Source organism: Mus caroli, unplaced genomic scaffold (assembly GCF_978045245.1).
Source record: "Mus caroli unplaced genomic scaffold, Mus_caroli_1 scaffold_11, whole genome shotgun sequence".
In the NCBI taxonomy this organism is placed as follows: Eukaryota; Metazoa; Chordata; class Mammalia; order Rodentia; family Muridae; genus Mus; species Mus caroli.
The window spans coordinates 113,565,858-113,586,692 of record NW_028227266.1 but is presented as its reverse complement, the minus strand read 5'-3'; the positions used below and the strand labels follow the sequence as shown (position 1 = coordinate 113,586,692).

The 20,835-nt window shown below is 46.2% G+C and overlaps 1 protein-coding gene and 1 pseudogene across 5 annotated transcripts in view; both read left to right on the top strand.

Annotated features, from left to right (window-relative positions):
• Positions 1-6,660: 6,660 nt before the first annotated feature.
• Positions 6,661-7,104, top strand: LOC110302500 (small ribosomal subunit protein eS17 pseudogene; annotated as a pseudogene).
• Positions 7,105-14,274: 7,170 nt separating this feature from the next.
• The window catches only part of Cnot10 (CCR4-NOT transcription complex subunit 10), a 53,816-nt gene continuing 47,255 nt past the window's right edge, over positions 14,275-20,835 (top strand). For 2 of the 5 annotated variants that reach the window (XM_021171734.3, XM_021171733.3), the window contains exon 1: positions 14,275-14,556. In XM_021171734.3, coding sequence (XP_021027393.1) covers positions 14,535-14,556 — 22 coding nt within the window. In that variant the 5' untranslated portion in view covers positions 14,275-14,534. Of the gene's footprint in view, positions 14,688-18,545; positions 18,823-20,835 lie in introns of those variants that run through there. The other 3 variants (XM_029481668.2, XM_021171731.3, XM_021171730.3) reach the window with 3 other exon arrangements.

Sequence of the window (20,835 nt, the reverse complement as noted above, 5' to 3'; positions counted from 1 at the left end):
AAAAAAAAAAAAAAAAAAAGGAAAAAATTGTTCTTTTTAGCATTTAAACATTGAAGGAGTTGTTTGATCTTTTTCATCTTAAAAACAAGGTCGAGCCTTTATAATGCAGAAACACATGGATGATAAATGATGTATTGTCAAAGAGGAAGACTATAGAGGAACGGATATCAAAAGTGTTTGGAGACACCTAAAATGCCACTTTAAAAATTAAAAAGAGAGAGAGAGAGAGATTTACTTGAGGGTTGGAGAGATGACTTAGTGTTTAAGAGTATCTATTCTGGGCTGGATGGATGGCTCAGTGGTTGAGAGCACTGACTGCTCTTCCCGAGATCCTGAGTTCAATTCCCAGCAACCACATGGTAACTCACAACCATCTGTAATGGGATCTGATGCCCTCGTCTGGTGTGTCTGAAGACAGCTACAGTGCACTTACATATAATTATAAATAAATCTTTGGACCGGAGCGAGCGGGACTGAAACAAGCAGAGATCCTAAAATTCAATTTCCAGCGACCACATGATGGCTCACAACCATCTGCACAGCTACAGTGTACTCATATACATTAAATAAATAAATTAATAAATAAATCTTTTTTAAAAAAGAACATATACTCCTCTTTTACAAGATCCAAACTCAGGTTGGGGAACGCATTCAGGAGGCTCACAGTTGCCTGTAACTCCAGTTCCAGTGGAGCTGAACAAGCCCCTTCTCTGAGCTTGGCAGTCACTGTAGGTCTGTGCACAACCTCCCCCACCTCACACATAGAAGCTCATCATTTTATTTATGTCTATGTCTGTGTGTCTGCAATGCATGCATGTACTCGTGCACGTGGGGACCAAGAGAAGGCATTAGATTCCCTGAAGCTAGAGTTACACATGGTCGTGAGCCACCAAGGTGGCCCTACTTGATGCCACTTCTATTGTTGGTGAGAGGCATGCTTTCAAATAGAAGTTCTAAGACTCAGTGAGTCAGTGTGGTAGCCTATACCTGTAACCCCAACAGTCTTGAGGAGGATAAGGAGTTCAAGGCCAACCTAGGCTACTTGAGATTCTGTATCACAAAGCCCAAAAAGGATCTGGGCATGGTGACATACACCTTTTAATACCCACATTCTAGAGGCAGAAGCAGGTGGATATCTGCAAGTTCAAAGCCAGCCTGGTCTACATAGTGAGTTCCAGGACAGCCAGGGATACAACCAGAAACCAAATGAAAAGAGGGGCAAGGACGGGGAAGGGGAGGGGGAGGGGGACGGGGAGGGGAGGGGGAGGAGGGAGGGGGAGAGGGAGAGAGAGAGGGAGAGGGAGAGAGAGAAAGAGAAAGAGAGGGAGAAAGAGATTGAGAACTGGGTTTGATCCTTAGTCCCATATATAACTAGGCATGGTGACACATGCCTCTAATTCCATCACTGAGAAAGTAAAGGCAAGGGATCAGGTGTTCAAAGCTAGCCTCAGTTTAGTGAGCTCAGGGCCACAAGCCAGCAGTCACTGACAAATGTATTGTTCCCAAGTGTCTTAGTGTGACTATTGCTGTGGTGAAACACCAGGACCAAAGCAATTTGAGGACAAAAGGGCTTACTTGGGTTACACTTGTGGATTGGAAGGTATCATCAAAGGAAGTCAGGACAGGAGCTCGGATAGGGCAGGAACCTGGATGCAGGAGCTGATACAGAGGCCATGGAGGAGTGCTGCTTCTGGCTTGCTTCCTCTATCTTCCTCTGCCTGCTCTCTTCTTCTTATCACCTCCAGCCCAGGGGTGGAATCACTCACAATGGACTTGGCCCTCTCCAGTCAATCACTTAACTACTAGTTACAAACGAGTCCTACAGCCCAGCCTTTTCCAGGCACTTCTGAAACTGAGTTTCCCTCCTCTCAGATGACTTTTGCTTGGGTTACATTGCCATGAAACTCTCCAGCTCGTCAACAGTGCCGCCTTGAGCACAGGGTTCACATAGCTTTGGCTGGCCTTAAACTCACTATGCAGTCAACAGTGACTGGGAGTTCTCAATCTTCCTGCTTCCACACCCTGAGTTCGGGGCTGCTAGTTGTACACCAGGATACCTAGGTTTGAGAAATTTTTGCCTAACTCAGGGCCAAAAGATTGTCTTCCTTCTCCGTGAATGTGTTATAGGAAAAAAATTACATTTCTCAAAATCTGCTAGTTTCTCAAATTTTTGAGGTAAGAATAAAGGAAACCTTTGTTATTTACTTTTGTTTGTTTGAGACAGGGATCTTTACGATGTAGGCCTGGAACTCACTGTGTCACTGTGCAGACCAGGCTGTCCTCAAATTCATGGGTATCTCCCCGGCCTCTGCCTTCTGAATGCTGGAACTAAAGGTGTGCAGCAGGAAGGAAGTGTATTTTAGCGTTAAAATGACCCTCTAAGTCACATTGATAGAGAACAAAAGAATCCAGAGAAGCAGGCCAGTGAGACGACCCAGCAGGTAAAGTCAAATAACACACAAGCTTCAGGACTTGAGTTCAATTCCCAGAGCCCACGTGGCATTCCTCTGTAACCCCAGCACCATGACAGTGAGATGGGAGGAGAGAAAGGAGAACTTCCTGGAGGCTTGTGTGCCAGCTCCCCTGGAGTAAGTAATGTGGCAGAGACCAGAGTGACCCTGCCTCAGAAAACAAAGTCAAAGTAAAAAAAAAAAAAACAACTCCTGAAAGTTGTCCTCTGACCTCATACACACTGTAGCACATACACATGTACTCACACACATGCACACACACACACACATACACACACACACAAAACCAACCTGGAGTGGTGGCACAAGCCTTTAATCCCAGCATCCAGGAAGCAGAGGCAGCTGGATCTGAGTTCCAGGCCAGCCTGGTCTACAGAGCACAGGACAGCCAGGAGCTGGAGAGATGTCTCTGGTTAGGAGAGTACGGCTCTGCAGAGGACCAGAGTCCCACTTCTATCATCCTGTAGGGTGGCTCACAACTGCCTGGAACTTTAACTTCAGTGGGATTCATTGCATGGGATTGCTCTTAACATATTAATCAATCAAGGTCCAGCCTCTTGTTTGCATGGTAAGCACTTCAACTGAGCTATTTTTCCTAGCCCAGCTTGGGCTGAAAACACACACACACACACACACACACACTTTCATGCCTTGCACACTGACAACCATTCTCACTTCCTACCACCCACCTCCCTGTCACCCCTGACAAGCCCTCTTCAAAATTCCCTCTCACACATTCATATCTATTTGTTTCATTTTCTAACCACCAAGATTAACAAGGGCCATGTGTGTGACCATAGCTTTGGGGCCTGGGACCATTAATGGCAGTGACTCCCCCGCTCCCTGAATCTAGCCATAGTCAATATAGTTCAGAAGCAAAGGGTAAAGTCTCACATGCAGGTCTTGTGTGGGCCTTGGGGCAGTAACTACAGTTTTATCGAGGTAATGATGACCACAGGTGTATGACTCCAAGGAATAGCATCCCATAATCCTTCACTCTGTCTTCTAGCTCTTACATGCTTTCTTTACATGCCCTCTTCTGCAAGGTTTGCTGAGATTTAGAGAGAGTGATGATGTCACAGACTGTTGAGGGCTAGGACCTCACCCATAGCTTATTCTCTTCATCTTAAGCAGCCTCTGAGTCTCTGAGTTCACCACTGTTCATCGCACCGAGAGTTTTCTCCACCTAAGGCCAGCACTGCATGTGTCTCTCGGTATTCAGGAGGCCGCTTGCTGCTGTGCCGGTTTACGTCACTGAGAGATACTTACTCTGAGAGAACTAGCAGCATCCATGCTTTTCGGGTATGTCACTTCCTCCTGCAGACGTAGCCCCACCTCCGGAGCCCCGCCCCAATTAAGACAGCTCAAACCTGAGGAGCTGAGCAATAGATGCTGCCGGTTTTTACAGGTAACCGAACCCACATCACATGCATCTCTTGCCCCATTACACCTATGTAACAATGAGCTGAACATCACCACTGCCCTGCTTTTCAGAGGAGAGACTGAGGTTCACGAAACTTCAGTTAGGGGGTGTACAGGCTAGTTTTATGTCAACTTGACACTGGCTAGAGCTATCTGAAAGGAAGGAACCTCAGTTAAAAAATGCCTCCTGCCGGGCGTGGTGGCGCACGCCTTTAATCCCAGCACTCGGGAGGCAGAGGCAGGCGGATTTCTGAGTTCGAGGCCAGCCTGGTCTACAAAGTGAGTGCCAGGACAGCCAGGGCTATACAGAGAATCCCTGTCTCGAAAAACCTAAAAAAAAATTAAAAAAAAAAAAATGCCTCCATTAGATCCGACTGTAGGGCATTTTCTTATCTAGTGATTGATGGTAAGTAATGCCATCCTTGGACTGGTGTTCTGGGTTCTCTAAGACAGCAGGCTGAGCAAGCCACGGGGAGCAAGCCAGTAAGCAGTGCCCCCTCCAGAACCCCTACATCAGCTCCTGCCTCCAGGCTCCTGCCCTGACTTCTTTTGATGATGAACAGTGATGTGGAAGTGTGAGCCAAATAAACCCTTTTCCTCCTCAAGTTACTTATTGGGTATGGTGTTTCACTGCAGTAATAGAAACCCTAACTAAGACAGGATTGCAGAGCTAAAAGCGCAGCCGCCATGACAGAAATCAAAACGGCAGGATCACTCGCTTTTTCAAAATGACTCCCGGGCCACCTCACTTGAACACCTCACCTTAGATGTCTAGTGATGTGATGAACTTGTGACTGAAGAAAGGGTTTGTTCCATCTTATAGGTTATAGCTCATCTGGGGGAATACTTTTTACTGCCTTCCTCCCCGTTGCTAGATCAGCCTGCTTTTTGCTGTTGTTGTTGTTTTGTTTTCAGAGATAGGGTTCTTCTGGGTAGCCCTGGCTGTCCTGGAACTCACTCTGTAGACCCAGATAGCCTGCAATCAGCAAAGATCAACCCGCCTCTGCCTCCCTAGTGCTGGGTATAGAGGTGTGCACCACCACTGCCCAGTGAGCCTTGCTTTGTTTTTATACTGCCCAGGACACATGCCCAAGAATATCACCACAATGGGCTCAGACTGGGCTTTCCCACACCAAACACGATTCAAGAAATGACCACAGCCTTGCTGTAAGCCAATCTGATGGAGGCAGTTCCCCAACAGCCTCCCCTCCTCCTAGATGACTCCAGCTCATGTCAAGTTGACAAAAACCAAACAGAAAAAGCAAACAAAAACAACACCAAAGCTTGCCCAGCACATCCACCACCATTGGGGCTCATGCAGCAAAGGGAAGCCAACGAATGGGCCAAAGAAAGGATCTAAAAACATGAGTGTACCTCTGCAAAGCTGGGTTTGGCCCAATCCAAGCTATTTATTCCGATCTGCATTTGAGTGGGAAGGAGAAAATATGGTTTAACCTCTTCATTAGTCAGACCTCCCCACTCTGACTCAGCCCCATAAACAATAGAAATAATTAGACTGAACAATTGTGTTTGTTCCCCTGACTAGACACAACCTGCATTTAGTGACGGAGGGAAGCAGCCAGGAGAAGGCGGACTTGGCTTTTTCAATTCTTCCTGGCAAACATTTTTTTTAAAGACCTGTTGCTTATCTTATGACCAGTATTTGTAAATATATATAAGTAATATACATGTATATATTATATATTCAAGACCATAAGAACTTTATTTGGCTGGGGGGGGGGGTTTCAAGACAGGGTTTCTCTGTATAGCCCTGGCTGTCCTGGAATTCATTTTGGAGACCAGGCTGGCCTTGAACCCAGAGACCTATCTGTCTCTGTCTCCTGAGTGCTGAGATTAAAGGCGTGCACTATGACTGCCCCCAGCTTATTTCTTGTTTTGTTTGTTTGTTCGCTTGCTTGCTTTTGGGTTTTGTTTTGTTTTGTTTTGTTTTGAGACAAGATCACACTCTGTCTTGGAACTCACAGTGCAGACCAGCCTGGCCTCAAACTCACAGCATTCCACTTTCATCTATCTCCTAAGTGCTGGGATTACAGGCCACCATGGCGGCCTCGATCAAGTCTTTTTACATTCATGTTGGAACAGGATCCACAATATTGAAAGTTGAAACCCTTGGGGAAGTTATTGGTGGCCCACGCCCTTAATCTCAGCACTCGGAGGCAGAGGCAGGCGGATTTCTGAGTTCGAGGCCAGCCTGGTCTACAAAGTGAGTTCCAGGACAGTCAGGGCTACACAGAGAAACCCTGTCTCGAAAAAACAAAAAACAAACAAACAAACAAAGATCGAACACTCTCAAGGCTGTCTCAAAATGCACACTCTGAATGTAGTCTGTGAGATGGTGCCCTCTAGTGGCCAATCATAAATTCGGGTTTTTTGTTTTGTTTTGTTTTTTGTTTTTTGTTTTTTTTGTTTTTTCTGTTAGAAATGTGTAAGCAAAGTCACACAGTCTAAAAGTGATGCCGCCGTTTAAGGCATGTGCTGCAGTCACACGGGAGGTAAGTGTAGAGACAGCCTGGGCGGGGAAGAACATCTCTGAGGTCAGAATTTGAGGTTCTGGGACACAGATGACAACATCATCTGTGGACATAGTTCATGGAGGGTAAGGTGAGCCATCACTCAGGCTTGACCCCTTGGGGGCTTATAGCTAGGAACCTGAGATGATCTGAAGAGCTTTTTCATAAAGTTCATTTTTCAGGGACTGGTAAGATAGCTCAGCAATTAAAGAGTATTGGCCTCGTACCGAGACCCGCCAACATGGGCTGCGTTCGCACCAAGACCGTGAAGAAGGCGGCCCGGGTCATCATCGAGAAGTACTACACGCGCCTGGGTAATGACTTCCACACCAACAAGCACGTGTGCGAGGAGATCGCCATTATCCCCAGCAAGAAGCTTCGGAACAAGATAGCCGGCTACGTCAAGCATCTGATGAAGCGGATTCAGAGAGGGCCTGTGAGAGGCAGCTCTATCAAGTTGCAGGAAGAAGAGAGAGAGAGGAGAGATAACTACGTTCCTGAGGTCTCAGCCCTAGACCACGAGATCATTGAGGTGGATCCCGACACCAAGGAGATGCTGACGCTTCCGGGCTTGGGCAGTCTCTCTAACCTTCAGGTCACTCAGCCTACGGTTGGCATGAATTTCAAAACACCACGTGGAGCTGTTTAATCTGTTATGCCATATTTTCAATAAACCTGAAAACAAACAAACAAACAAACGAAGAGTATTGGCCTCTTCCAGAGGTCCTGAGTTCAATTCCCAGCACCCATGCATAAGGGAACCTGATGCCCTCTTCTGGTATGCAGATGTATATGCAACAGAGAACATCTTAAATAAATAAAATTTTTTAAAAAGCATTTTTTAAAAATTGTATTATTTTATTTTACTTTATGTGTATGGGTGTTTTGTCTGGACGCATGTCTGTGCACCACGTGCATGCCGGATGCCTACAGAAGCTGAAAGGACTTATCTGATCCTCTGGAACTGGAGTTACAAAGGTTATAGTTACAACCACCATGTGGTTGCCGGCAGCCAAACCTAGGTCCTCTGCAAGGGCAAGAAGTGCTCTAACCACTTAGCCATTTCTCTAGCTCCTTGGTCTGACCAGTTTGTGGTTGGTCTCCAAAATCCTAGGACACAGAGACTAGTCCAGGATCCCGGTGCTGGGCCAATGTTTTGGGCCAGGCTGTGTTTGCCTGACCAGGAAGGGGAATGGATAAAGATTTTTCATCTTAGGGTGGGGGAATGGTGCTCCAAAGTCCTATTGTGTTGTGTAACTCCAAGAAGGGTAAAGATTACCAGTCTTAGCACACTCCCAGGCTCCTGCAGGAACCGAGAAGGAGGCGGGAAGTCAAGTTTCCTGAAGGCTTAATGTAGCCTCTTTCTGCTAAGCTGTGATTGTTGCTTCTCACGACTACTTTGACAATGATTCGGCGTCTTCTAGGAGACACATCTCTGGGTGTGTTTGTGAGAGAGTTTCCAGAAAGGGTGAACTGAGGAGGGAAGATCCAGGCTGAATGTGGGTGGTACCATCTGTCTTCCTTAGGAATTCTATTGCTGCAGCAACAATAGAAGCAAGGAAGCATAACCAAGAAAGTAAGTCTGGGAGGAAAGGCTTTAATCAGCCCACATTTCCATCTTGCTGATCATCACCAAAGGAAGTCAGGACAGGAGCTCAGGCAGGTCAGGACCCTGGAGGCAGGAGCTGATGCAGGGCCATGGAGGGGTGCTGCTTACTGGCTTGCTCCTGGTGATTTACTCAGCCTGCTTTCTTTCCTTTTTTTTGGGGGGGGGTGGTTTACAAGACATGGTTTCTCTGTGTAGCCCTGGCTGTCCTGGAACTCACTCTGTAGACCAGGCTGGCCTCGAATTCAGAAATCCACCTGTCTCTGCCTCCCAAGTGCTGGGATTAAAGGCGTGCACCACCACTGCCTGGCTCAGCCTGCTTTCTTATAGAACCCAGGACTGCCAGTCCAGGGATGGTACAGTCCATAATGGGCTGGTCCCTCTCCTTAATTAATTGATCATTAATTAAGAAAATGTCTTTACAGCGAGATCTTATCAAGACATTTTCTCAATTGAGGCTCTGCTCTCTCTGATAATTCTAGCTCAGTGTTTTTCAACCTTTTTAATGCTTTGACCTTTTATGGATCCCCACGTGGTGGTGACATGCTACTTATTCATGGTTACTCCATTACTGTAACTTCGCTACTGTTATAAATAGTAGTGTAAATATCTGATGAGCAGGATGTCTGATGGTCAGGTGTCTAAGGGTGTCTCAACCCACACGTTGAGAACCGTTGCTCTAGCTTGTGTTGAGTTGATATAAAACCAGCCAGTGTACCATTCCGTGGCCTGAGCTCCCAGACCGAATAACTAGCAGGAAGAAAAGAGTATTCACACAGAGACCCTGCATAGTGGTGATGCCTTTAATCCAGGAACACAAGAGGCAGGGGGATTTGAGTTCAAGCCAGCCTTGTCTACAGATTGAGTTCCAAGGGCAGCCAGAGATATTCAGTGAGATCCTACTTCTAAACACTTTGTTTGTTTATTTGTTTGTTGTTTTTTGAGACAGGGCTTCTCTGTAGCCCTGGCTATCCTGGAACTCACTCTGTAGACTAGGCTGGCCTCGAACTCAGAAATCCACCTGCCTCTGTCTCCCAATTGCTGGGATTAAAGGCATGCACCACCACTGCCCTGCTCTAAATACATTTTTAAAGAGTATACTGACACATCTGATGAAACTATCAGGAGTTTCTGAAAGGACTCAGTAGGTAAAGGTACTTGTCACCAAGTCCAGCAATCTGAGTTCAACTCCAGAAGCCACATGGTGGCAGGAGAGAATTGACTCCCAAAAGTAGTTTTCTAACCTATACACACACACACATACACATACACACACACATGCACACACATACACACATGTACACATATATACACACATACTTACACATACACACATATATACACACATGCATGAACACACACTTTTTAAAAAAATGTGTATGAATATTTTGTTTGTGCACCATGTGCACTGTGCATGTCTGGGGCCTATGGAGTTCAGAAGAGAGCATCAGATCCCCTGGAACTGGGATTACAGACAGTTGTGGGTTACCATTTGAGCAAGGGAATAGAACCCCAGTCTGGAAGACCTCTGAGCTGTCTCTCTAGCCACATGGAGTCGTTTTTTTTTTTTTAAGATTTATTTATTATATGTAAGTACACTACAGCTGTCTTCAAGCACTCCAGAAGAGGGAGTCAGATCTTGTTATGGATGGTTGTGAGCCACCATGTGGTTGCTGGGATTTGAAATCAGGACCTTCGGAAGAGCAGTCAGTGCTCTTAACCACTGAGCCATCTCTCCAGTCCCTGTTTTGTTTTGTTTTGGTTTTGGTTTTGGTTTTTAAGTAGAACTCCAGCTGAGTGCTCCAATTCCCTTCTCTTTGCTTCTCCATCCATAGAGATGTAAACCAGCAGCTTCCTACTAAAGCTATGGAGATGCCTGCAGCCAAGATCTTCCCACTACAACAAACTGTATCACCTCAGACTCCAAGCCAAAATACACCCCCTCCTCTCTCAAGTTCTTTCTTATCATCTGTTTGACACAGAAAGAGAAGTAGCTAATACATTAGTCTAGTACCACTCCCCCATCACGAAGCTCACATACCCATAACTGGATTTTTATCAGTTCTGAAGCCTTGCATCTCTCTGCCTTCCAAAGAATACTGGTGACCCATTTAGTTTGTCTGTTTTGTTCTTGTTGTTTCTGACTCTGCACATTCCTTTCTGTCTCCTTTGGGTAGGCAGGGAATCTGTATGATTTACCCAATGGTGTAATTTATCCAGCCTGGCTTTTCCTCACTGGGAGCCAGCCATTGACATTTGTCAATATAGTTGCCAATGAATGGTTTCTATGGTAGAGGCAGAACACTCTCTTCTTGGTATGAAAGGTTCAGGAAAAGTCACAGCTCACACCAACAGTTCAGGGACATTTAACATCTTTGCTTACCCTCATCCTTTAACTTGCAGTGCCTCAAAAGTCCTAGAGACATAAGAGACTTGAAGAAGTTCACTATGGAGAAGGGACAGCTGTTTCATAAACTGGGACTCTCCAAAGGAAACTGGGGAAGAGCAAGAGAGAGGGTGTTCCGGAAAGATGAATAACTAGATGAGGAAAATCGTGTTTAATTCATCTAAAAGGCACTTGCATCTGCCTTTTCTTCAACCAGAATCCTTCACTGACATCTCTGCACAGTATGTGAAAAGAGATGAGTTACAAGGCTAAATACACTGTGGCTGATGATATAGCTTTATTGGTGGGATGTTTGCCCAACGTGCGTGAAGGCCTGGATTCACCACATATACCAGGTAGAGTGATGCATGCCTGTAGCGCCAGAACTTGGAAAGTGGAGGCAGCCTGTTTGATTGTCTTTCCTCTCTCTTTCTTTGTGCGCATGTGATAATGTCAGTGAGTGGAGGTGCCCATGGAGGCCAGAAAAGGAAATGGGATCTGCTGGAACTAGTTACAAGCTAGTTACTTGACCTGGGTACTGAGAACTGGACTCACGTTCTCTGGAAGAGAAGCAGGCACCAGTGGCCACTCAGCCATCTATGCAGTCCCTGCTCTGCGCACCCCCCTTGTTTGACTTTTTGTTTTCATTGCTGTTGTTTGTCACAGGGTTTCACATATCCTACCAAGCTGGCCCCGAGCTGGCTATGTAGCCACAGTTGTCTTTAGAAGTCTGCTCCTCCTGCTTCTCTGCCTTCCTTCCAAGTACTGTCGTGAGAAGCGTGTGACGCCTTGGGTCTTCCGAGACAGGGTGTCGCTCTTCACCTAGGCTTTTCTGGAAGTCATACTGATCCTCTGGACCACTACTTTCCAAATACTGGGATTAAAGACACATAACACCGTACATGCCACAGTACACATGCTACATTGCGCTTGTGAAGGTTAGAGAACAATTTTCATGAGTCCCCTCCTTCTACAATGTGGATGATGCCAGGGACTCAACTCAGGTCATCAGGCTTGATGGTGAATACAAGTCCTGAACCATCTCCCCAAGCCTTATATGTTTTTTCTTTTTCCTTTCCTTTCCTTTCCTTTCCTTTCCTTTCCTTTCCTTTCCTTTCCTTTCCTTTCCTTTCCTTCCCTCCCCTTCCTTTTCCCTTCCTCCCTCCCTCCCTCCCCCCTCTCTTTTTTAAATTTATTTTTACTATTTTTTTTTTTTTTTTTTTTGGTTTTTCGAGACAGGGTTTCTCTGTGTAGTCCTGGCTGTCCTGGAACTCACTTTGTAGACCAGGTTGGCCTTGAACTCAGAAATCCGCCTGCCTCTGCCTTCTGAGTGCTGGGATTAAGGCATGTGCCACCACACCCAGCCTTAAATTTATTTTTAAAGATTTATTTTATTTATTATATATAAGTACGCTGTAGCTGTCTTCAGACACACCAGAAAGGGGCATCAGATCTCATTACAGATGGTTGTGAGTCACCATGTGGTTGCTGGGATTTGAACTCAGGACCTTCGGAAGAGCAGTCAGTGCTCTTACCCTCAGAGGCATCTTGCCGTCCCTACAATAAAATTTTAATGATGATGTTGTCATACAGCTAAAATCCTCTCTATTGTTTGTATCTTAACAAATGGCCCTTAGCTCTGCAGATGCTCAAGAATGGTTTCCATAGCAATGTCTTTAAACTGTAAAATTAACAATAGCTGGGACTGGAGAGATGGCTCAGCGGGTAAGAGCACTGACTGCTCTTCCAGAGTTTCCCAGTTCAATTCCCAGCAACCAAATGGTGGCTCACAACCATCTGTAATGGGGATCCGATGCCCTCTTCTGGTGTGTCTGAAGACAGCAACACTGTACTTATATATAATAAATAAATAAATCTTTAAAATAAATAAATAAAATTAAATTAAACTTGAGATAAGATTTTGCTTCCAGTCTAGTTTGCTCTCAAATTCAAAATTCTCCTGCCTCTGCCAGCCAAAGCTGGAATATTATGCATGTGTCACCACATCTGACCTCTAAATTTTTTGCTCAAGATTTACACCAGCAAAGGACTAGCTTTAAAACCAGGAACCACTGTAAATATTTTAATAAAATATTTCATGACTTTTTTCTTCAGGCAGAGTCTGATCTTGCTTATATCCCTGATTGGCCTTAGAATAGAAATCTGATTTTGAAATCTATTGAATCCTGTGGTTGCATCTAACCATGATTTGCTTAATTTATTTTTTTACATTATTTGTTTGTTCGTGTGTATGTGTTTGTCTACAGATGTGCCACTGTGTGTGTGTGTGTGTGTGTGTGTGTGTGTGTGTGTGTAGGTCAGAGGACAACTTGTGGGAGCCATTTCTTTCCTACTACCATTTAACTTCTGCAAATCAAATTCAGGTCATCAGGCTTAGTGGCAGGCATTTACCCTCTGATCTATTCTGCTGGTAATTGGCTTATTTTTAAAAATAAAAATAAAAATTTCAAAGTCTTATGAGGAGTACCTGGTGTGATGGCGCAGTCTTTAATCCAACACTCGGGAGGCAGAAACAGGCAGATCTCTAAGGTCAGCTACACAGAAAATAGAAAAATGTAAACCAAATAAATAGCTCCATGTGATTTATTTATTTATGTACTTAACTATGCTCCCATCAAAGCACCATTTGGGTCACTTTACAATTCAGTGCTGTTGTCGTTTATATATGAAGTTCCCCTCCCTCAAAAGCCTCCATATAGGAGGCCCGGACCCCAGTCCTTGAGAGTGATAATAGGATTCCAACAGTTTGGAGCTATCCTTGGATTCATCCACTTGCATCATTAGGAAGTAATGGAAATTAAGGAGGTGCGGCCCAGTGGGGCTAAGTATCTCAGTTGCATGTGCCCTTGGAGGCTATTTCTTCTCCCAGCTTCCTCTGCTTCTAGCATCAGGAAGGCAACAACTTTACTCTGTCACTTGTGCCCTGGCACAATGCACTGCTTCACTAATGGTCCAAAAACAACGGAACCAAGTGACCTGGGACTGAAAACTCTGATACACAAGGCAAAAATCCATCCTTCCTCATTTGAATTCTCCTCCAGGGTATTTATCACAGCATCAAAAAGTCTTACACAAATGCTTTTAATGTCTGTTTCTCTCCGTGAAATGAACCTCTGTTATTATTGTTTGTTCTCTAGAAGGGAAAGGAAGGATGGAGTAGGTGCTTCTGGAACCCAAGGCTATGGTCATTGAGCAAAACCGGAACCAGTTCAGGGTTAAAGACTGCCAGACAGGGATACATAGTGAGATTCTGTCTCAAAAAATTAAACAAACAACAAACAAACAAACAAACAAAAACCTGTCACGATATGGGCTGGAGATGAGATAGTTGGGAGCTGGGTAGTTGAAGAGTGGGTATTGTTTTTGCAGAGGATTTGAACTTGAATCTAAATCATTGTGCTTAGTAATCGTGATGCATCAAGCTTTTGTCTTAGACCGACCTACCATAGTAAGTTAATGATTGCAGGACTCGCAATCAGAGAAACTGCATGCATAATGCAGTCTGAACGGCTTTTCCAATTTGGCTACAAATAACAAAACAGCTCTGAAACTTAAAAAAAAGTCTTTTTTATGGGGGAGGTGGCCTCCTCTAACAACACCTCTCTCATCCTCATTGTTGTGGGAAAACAGTCCCTGTGAGACTCAGCGCTTAACACATAAACCTCAGGTTTGGTGCCTGCCATTTTGCTGGAGTGCGGAACAGAAAGTCCCTCCCCTTCTGTGTTTCACTCAGGACCTGCACTAGTGCACTTCCGGGTTTGCAGAAGGACGCGCTTCCGGGGCCGAGGCCAGCCCCAATTCCCACGCCCAGATGGCCCCGCCCCGGAAGTAGCGTCTCCCTTGGCCGCGACAGGACGGAAGCCGTGGATGGCGGGGAAAACAGCCCTGCACCGGCGGATGTGTTGGCGCTGTTGCTAGACGACGAGCAGTGACTTCGTCACTTCCTCAGCCCGTGGCCCGCCCAGGACCTTAGCCGAAACGACTGGAGCGGGCTTGAGCTGAAGAGTTGTCCCCCGCCGGTAGGACTCACCACCAGCCCGGCGGCGGGAGTCGGGGCCACGCCACCTGCAGGGAAGAACTCGAGCCGAGGCGGGAAGATGGCTGCAGACAAGCCTGCAGGTGAGGCGCCCGCGCCGCGACCCAGGGGCTGACACTGCGCGCGGGGACGGCAGGGCCCGCGTGGGGGACCCGAGGGCCACTTGACTTCGCTTGGGTACTTGTGCCCTTCACTCTTCTCAGCTGTCTCTACTGTGAGTCCAGTGGGTTTTCTGCTGTGACCCATCTTGATTCCATTGCACCCCATCTTGATTCCACTGCATTTGCCTTGCTCTCCAAGTTAGTGCTGGCCCAGGAAGCTTGAATTTGTCACGCCGCTGTCCAGACGCTTCAAGGGAAAGTCTGTCCGGGCACACACGGTTGCCGTAAGGCCCCCAGGCTCAGCCACTGAAAAAGTTCCCTCTGGTCTGCGTGTCCAGTGGAGTCATTCTGAAAACTGTCTATAAAGAGGCGTGACGTTTCACTGTGTCTTCTGCCTGCTCTCACTTACCTTGTTCGTCATCTGATTTTTCCCGAGCTCCTCGAGATTAACTTCCTTTTTTAAAAGTCTTAATTATGTGTGTGAGTGCAGGTGCCTGCCGAGACTGGAAGAGGACATTGCGTCTACTGGAGCTGGAGTTACACAGTTGTGGGCCATCACTTGTGGGTGCTGGGAACCCAGTCTTGGTCCTCGGCAAGAGCAGCGAGTGCTGTTAACCGCTGAGCCATCACCTTTCCAGCCCCAAGATTAAGTTCTTTTTTTTTTTTTTAAGTTATTTATTTATTTATTTATTTATTCATTATATGTATGTACACTGTAGCTGTTTTTCAGACACCCCAGAAGAGGGCATCAGATCTCATTAAGGATGGCTGTGAGCCACCATGTGGTTGCTGGGATTTGAACTCAGGACCTTCGGAAAAGCAGTCAGTGTTCTTAACCACTGAGCCATCTCTCCAGTCCCAAGATTAAGTTCTTAATCTCTGTGGGTTTTCTGTGTTGCCCCATCGGGAATTTTTCCCATTAGGGAATTGAGAGCCCATTCATTACTTGGAAAGTCTGCTATATTTCTTTGAAGAAAGTAATGTTTAGAGAGTGGGGCGGGATTGATTGATTGATTGATTGATTGAGGCAGGGTCTCACTATGTATGTAGCCTTGGCTGTCCTGGAGCTTGCTATATATAGATCAGGCTGTTCTCAAACTCACTAGACATAAGGCCTCCTGAGTGCTAGATTAAAGTGTGCCATTATACCCACTACCATAGCATTTTAGCTAGGTGATCAGAGAAAATCTATTGTGAGGTGATTCCTTTTTTTAAAGTTATTTTTTACTTTGGGTGTATGCACGTGAGGACAAATGCCTGAAGATGCTGTCCGAGGAGTTGGGTCGTGCAGAGCTGGAGTTACAGGTAGTTGTGGGTGCTGGGAATCAAACTCAGGCCCTCTGAAGAGCAGTATGTGCTTTTAATCACTGAGCACCAAGGTGATTTGCATGTCTTGGCTTTCAAGGATCAAATCCAGTCATCAGGCTTGAATCCAACCATCCGGCCACAAGTATCTTTACCCACCGAGCCCCTGCTGATCCAACTCCTGCTGGGATAGTATTGAGCACAGATGTGAATAAAGTGAAGGAGTGATCCTGTTGGTGTGGGAGGCAAGAAGGGTGCCGATTGCCCGTCCAGGTCTAGACAGGGGACCGGGACTGTCCTTGTTAATCAAAACAGTGCTGCTTCTGCGAATCATTTCCCTGGAAGCAAGCGTCTTACCGGATCCAGGACTGCCCAGCCTGAGTTCCACCTCAGTCACATGGCATTCCCTCACTGCTTCATTCCTTCCTTCACAGAAAGTCTGGGCAGGCAACCTTCAGATGATGATGTGAATGTAAGACAGCCCTGCCTCTGAGGACCTGCACTCTGAACCTTTGCTGGCTTAAGTGGCATGGTTCTGGCCGTTGGGTCCTCGTAGTTGCTCTCTTACACTTTTCTTTTTTTTAGGTTTTTTTTTCGAGACAGGGTTTCTCTGTGTAGCCCCTGTCTGTCCTTGAACTCCCTCTGTAGACCAGGTTGGCCTCAAAAGCAGGAAATCCACCTGCCTCTACCTCAGAAGGCTGGCATCAAAGGCATGTGCTGACGCAGCTGCCAGCACCACTACCACCCGAGTAGTACTTTACCAGCACTTTACTCAGTGGGTAAAGGTGTTTTCTTTCAAGCCTGACACCTGAGTCCATCCCCAGGACTCATGTAGTAGAAGGAGAAAACTGCCTTCTCCAGGTTGTCTCTGACACACGCACACACAAGTAAACAGTAAGCAGCAGCCAGTGTTTCTCTCTGGTAGTGGTGAAAGGGGCAGAAGAGACATGTGAAACTTATTTGGAAAGTGCCAGCCCAGGGTCCAGGAAGTGAATGGGAGACACAGTATATTCCATCCCTGCTCTTGATCCACCATGAGCTCTGAGAAGCCGTGGCAATCACTTCGTGTGGGAGGTTTTTTAAGGGGCCTCACCGTGGGCCACACAGCCTCTGGAAGCCGTTTTTGAAAGTAGCACATGGGGAGAGGATTTGTCTGTGTCGCTTCCTTCTGCTTTCTCCTTCCAGTTGGTCAAGGGCATCTAAAAGGGAAGAACAGATTCCCTGTGTGTCTCCTTGGCAATTGATCAGCAGGATCCTAAGCTCGGATCTTCCCGCCTCAGCCTCCCGAGGTGCTGGGATCACAGATATGTGTCATCACGCTCAATTTACCTTGTTAATGGATGCTAAGTGTCCAAGAGCAAATGGCAGCATTTCAGCCTTTGGTGAAGCCCCGTGGCTGTGATACATGCAGGAGTGCCTGTGTGTGAGAGAGATCCAGTGATCAAACAGAAGTCAGCAGGCTGTGGTGACACACGCCTGCCATCCCAGCACCTGGGAGTTTGAGTCAGGATATGGACCCACAAGGTCAGTCTGGGAAATGTGAATTCCAGGCCTTTCTGGGAGATAGACTGAGACCTGCCTCAACAAAACCAGAGAAAGCTGCCAAAGAGCAGAATGGAGGTGGGGCTTGCCATGTCCTTATTAGTATTCAAAGCGGGCCTTCAATTCAGTGTCCCAGCCTCCATGTGCCACTGCGCTCAGCTGCCCCGAGGACAGACAGTGCCTTGCTTTAGTTTCGGGAACTCGTGGACTCCCATTTTTTCCAACTCCTCTTGTTTGAGGGATTAGAACTGTAGAATATAACCCCTTTGTATGTGTTCTCTCTCTCTCTCTCTCTCAGGGGGTGTGTCCATGTGTGTTGTGAGTGTGTGGTACATGCACATGAGTTGTATGGAGGCCAGGAAAGGACACATCTTCCACTCTCTTACTCTCTTGATATAGGATTCTTCAGTGACCCAGAAGCGAACTCTTTGCTACGCTGGCCAGCTGGGTACTGAGCTCCTGGCACCCTTCTGTCTCTGTCCTGGTTGGGTTCTCCTGGCACCCTTCTGTCTCTGTCTTGGTTGGTTGTAGTATGTGCAGCTGTTCCCAGCTTTGATGTGGGTCTGGGGAGTCAAACTCACATTGTCACACTTGCAGAGCACGCACTCATGCCCACAGAACCGTCTTCTCAGCCCATATTTTTTTGTTTGTTTGTTTTTGTTTTTCGAGACAGGGTTTCTCTGTATAGCCCTGGCTGTCCTGGAACTCACTTTGTAGACCAGGCTGGTGGGGTTTAGTTTTTCTTTGGGTGGTAGAAACCACATCTGAGCTGTCCTAAGAGCTCCCTGGTGACTTCAGTGAGGGCTGTCATGTCAGTGCCTGGAAGGTTGAGGGAAAAGAACCTTCAGGTTAATCCTTGGCTACATAGTGAGTTTGAGGCTAGCCTGGGCTACTTGAGAGCCTGTTTTAAAACCCAAACAAAACAAAAGGAAAAGACATTGTTTAAACTCTGCCTTGCCAAGGCATTGCTATTTTGTGTCTGTCTGTCTTACCCTTTCAGCATAGTGTTTTCAGTCTCCCTGGGACTGTGTTTGCACAGCACAGTTTGTAGTCATCCTCCAGTCAGCTTTGAAGTGTTAACATTCTGTGTTGGAATATGTCCGTGCTTTCAGTTAACTGACCTTCAGTTTGGAAGAGGTGTTACATTTCTTTTCTGTGTAGTTGAAATCTATAGGGGTGGGGTGTGTGTGTACGCGTGTGTGGTGTTGTTATTGTTGTTAGAAATGAAGTCTTTCAGTTTAAAGAGTGTCAAGGTTTGCACATCCGAGAGCTCCGTTGGCCTGTGTCCCCCGTGTTCACCAGGCCAGGGCAGGAGGGACGTGAAGCTTCAGGAGGGACGGTCGTACCCGCTCCCCATTGCCAATGGAGACACACTGTGGGATTATGTGCAGACACTGTCGGGTAAGAAGTCAGTAGCGACAAATAGTGCTTGTCTCTTATAACATTTGAAAACCAGGTTCCAACTCTGCAATGCACAATAAATTAAAAAAAAAAAAGTGATCTCATTGAAGTAGTTTTGTTATCCTAAGGTAAAAGATGTAGGTAAACGATGGCTTGACTGATATGGATGTAAAAGTATTTATGCAACTCAGTTCTCAAATGCACATAGAAGTGAGCTGCAGAGCTGGTCTCTTGACCTTGAGGTTGGCCCGTTTCCTGGGGAATTTTGAGACTTTTTTCTGTTTTCTAGGGATGATGACAGCAGTGTCCATATGAATCTGATTTTAGTGGTAGATAGATGCTTAAACTCTTCAGTGTCCTAGATGGGCATTGTGGCTCATCCTTTAAGCCCAGCACTTGGGAGGCTGAGGCAGGAGGATTGCCATGATTTTGAGGCTAACCATGGGCTTCATAATAAGTTTGAGGCCAGCTTGAGCTAGTATTAAAACCGTGTCTCGGTGTGTGTGTGTGTGTGTGTGTGTTGATTTTTGAGGCAGTCTCTCACTGTATTACTCAAGAAGGTCTTAGACTCAGTCCTCCTTTCTCCACCTCCCCAGCGCCAGAGGTACAAGAGTTCTTAACTAAAATCACTGATGCTTAGGCCCAGGTGACTCATTAAAGAATGTCCTCTAGACCTATTATTGTGCTGTACATCTGCAGTCTCAGGACTTGAGAGACAGAGATAGGAGAGTCAGCAGTTCAGAGCTGGCTTTGGCTGTATGGAGAGAATCCTGGGCTATCCTACCTCAAAAAATGGGCACACCAAAGTAAGAATAATTTATACTTAAATTTCTATTTTAATGTGTGAGTATTTTGCATGCCTGGTGCTCTCAGTGTTCAGAAGAGAGTGTTGTATACCCTGGAACTGGATAGTCATGAGTTAGCTGCTGAGCCATCTTCCTAGTGGTCAAGAGAATTTAAAGAGGAATGGGAAGTGGAGTGAAATCCTCCATCCCAGAGGTGATTATTTAAAGTTGGAAGAAGAGCCTTGAGTCTGTGAATATTCAGATGTTGTATGTATGTATGTTTGTCTTGTCTGTCTGTGTGCATATCTTTACAGTTGTTCTACCCCTAGTCACTTCCCATCAACACTCCCTGTGGTTCAGGGGCTCAAACCCAAGGCCTTAACTGCAGGCAAACACCTCTATCACTCAGCCAATTTGGATTGGTTTTGGTATTCAGTATGGAGCACTTGTGAGTCACCCTGTAACTAGGATGTAAACCTGCTGTCAAATTAAGTATTTTACTTTAAAAAAAAAAAAAGAAAACACAAGGCATCACTACCTTCCTGGGGTTGGTCTGGACTCCTGATTCTCTAGCAACTTCCTGTGTCAGCTTGCTGGGTTTTTGGTTTTGTTTGTTTGTTTGTTTGTTTTTCGAGACAGGGTTTCTCAGTGTAGCCCTGGCTGTCCTGGAACTCACTTTGTAGACCAGGCTGGCCTCGAATTCAGAAATCCGCCCGCCTCTGCCTCCCGAGTGCTGGGATTAAAGGCGTGCGCCACCACGCCCGGCTGTGTCAGCTTTCTGAACCAACAACATTTTTTGAGTTAAGAGTCTCCTGTCTTAGTCTGGTCTTGAGCTTGCTAACTGAAGATGACTTTGAACAACTGAGTTTCCAGACTTTACCTCTGCAGTGCTAGGCACCCCTGTACTTGGTTTATGCAAGGCTGGGGATTGAGCTGAGGGCCTCAGAGGTGGTAGGCAAGCATTCTGCCACCTGATTTCTGTCCTGTTTGCTTATTCATTTTTGGTGTTGCTGGGAATTGAACCCAAGACCTTGTATGTAGTAGATAAGAGCTTTTCCACTGGGTCATTGCAGTCCCAACTCACTATTGTCTAAACTCATACTCATTTGATGAATTAGGAGGTTGCATTTCATTTGCCTTGAAATAACTTCACAGGAAGCATGCATGGTGTGTGTGTGTGTGTGTGTGTGTGTGTATGTATGTATGTGTGTGTGTGTAAGCAAGCATA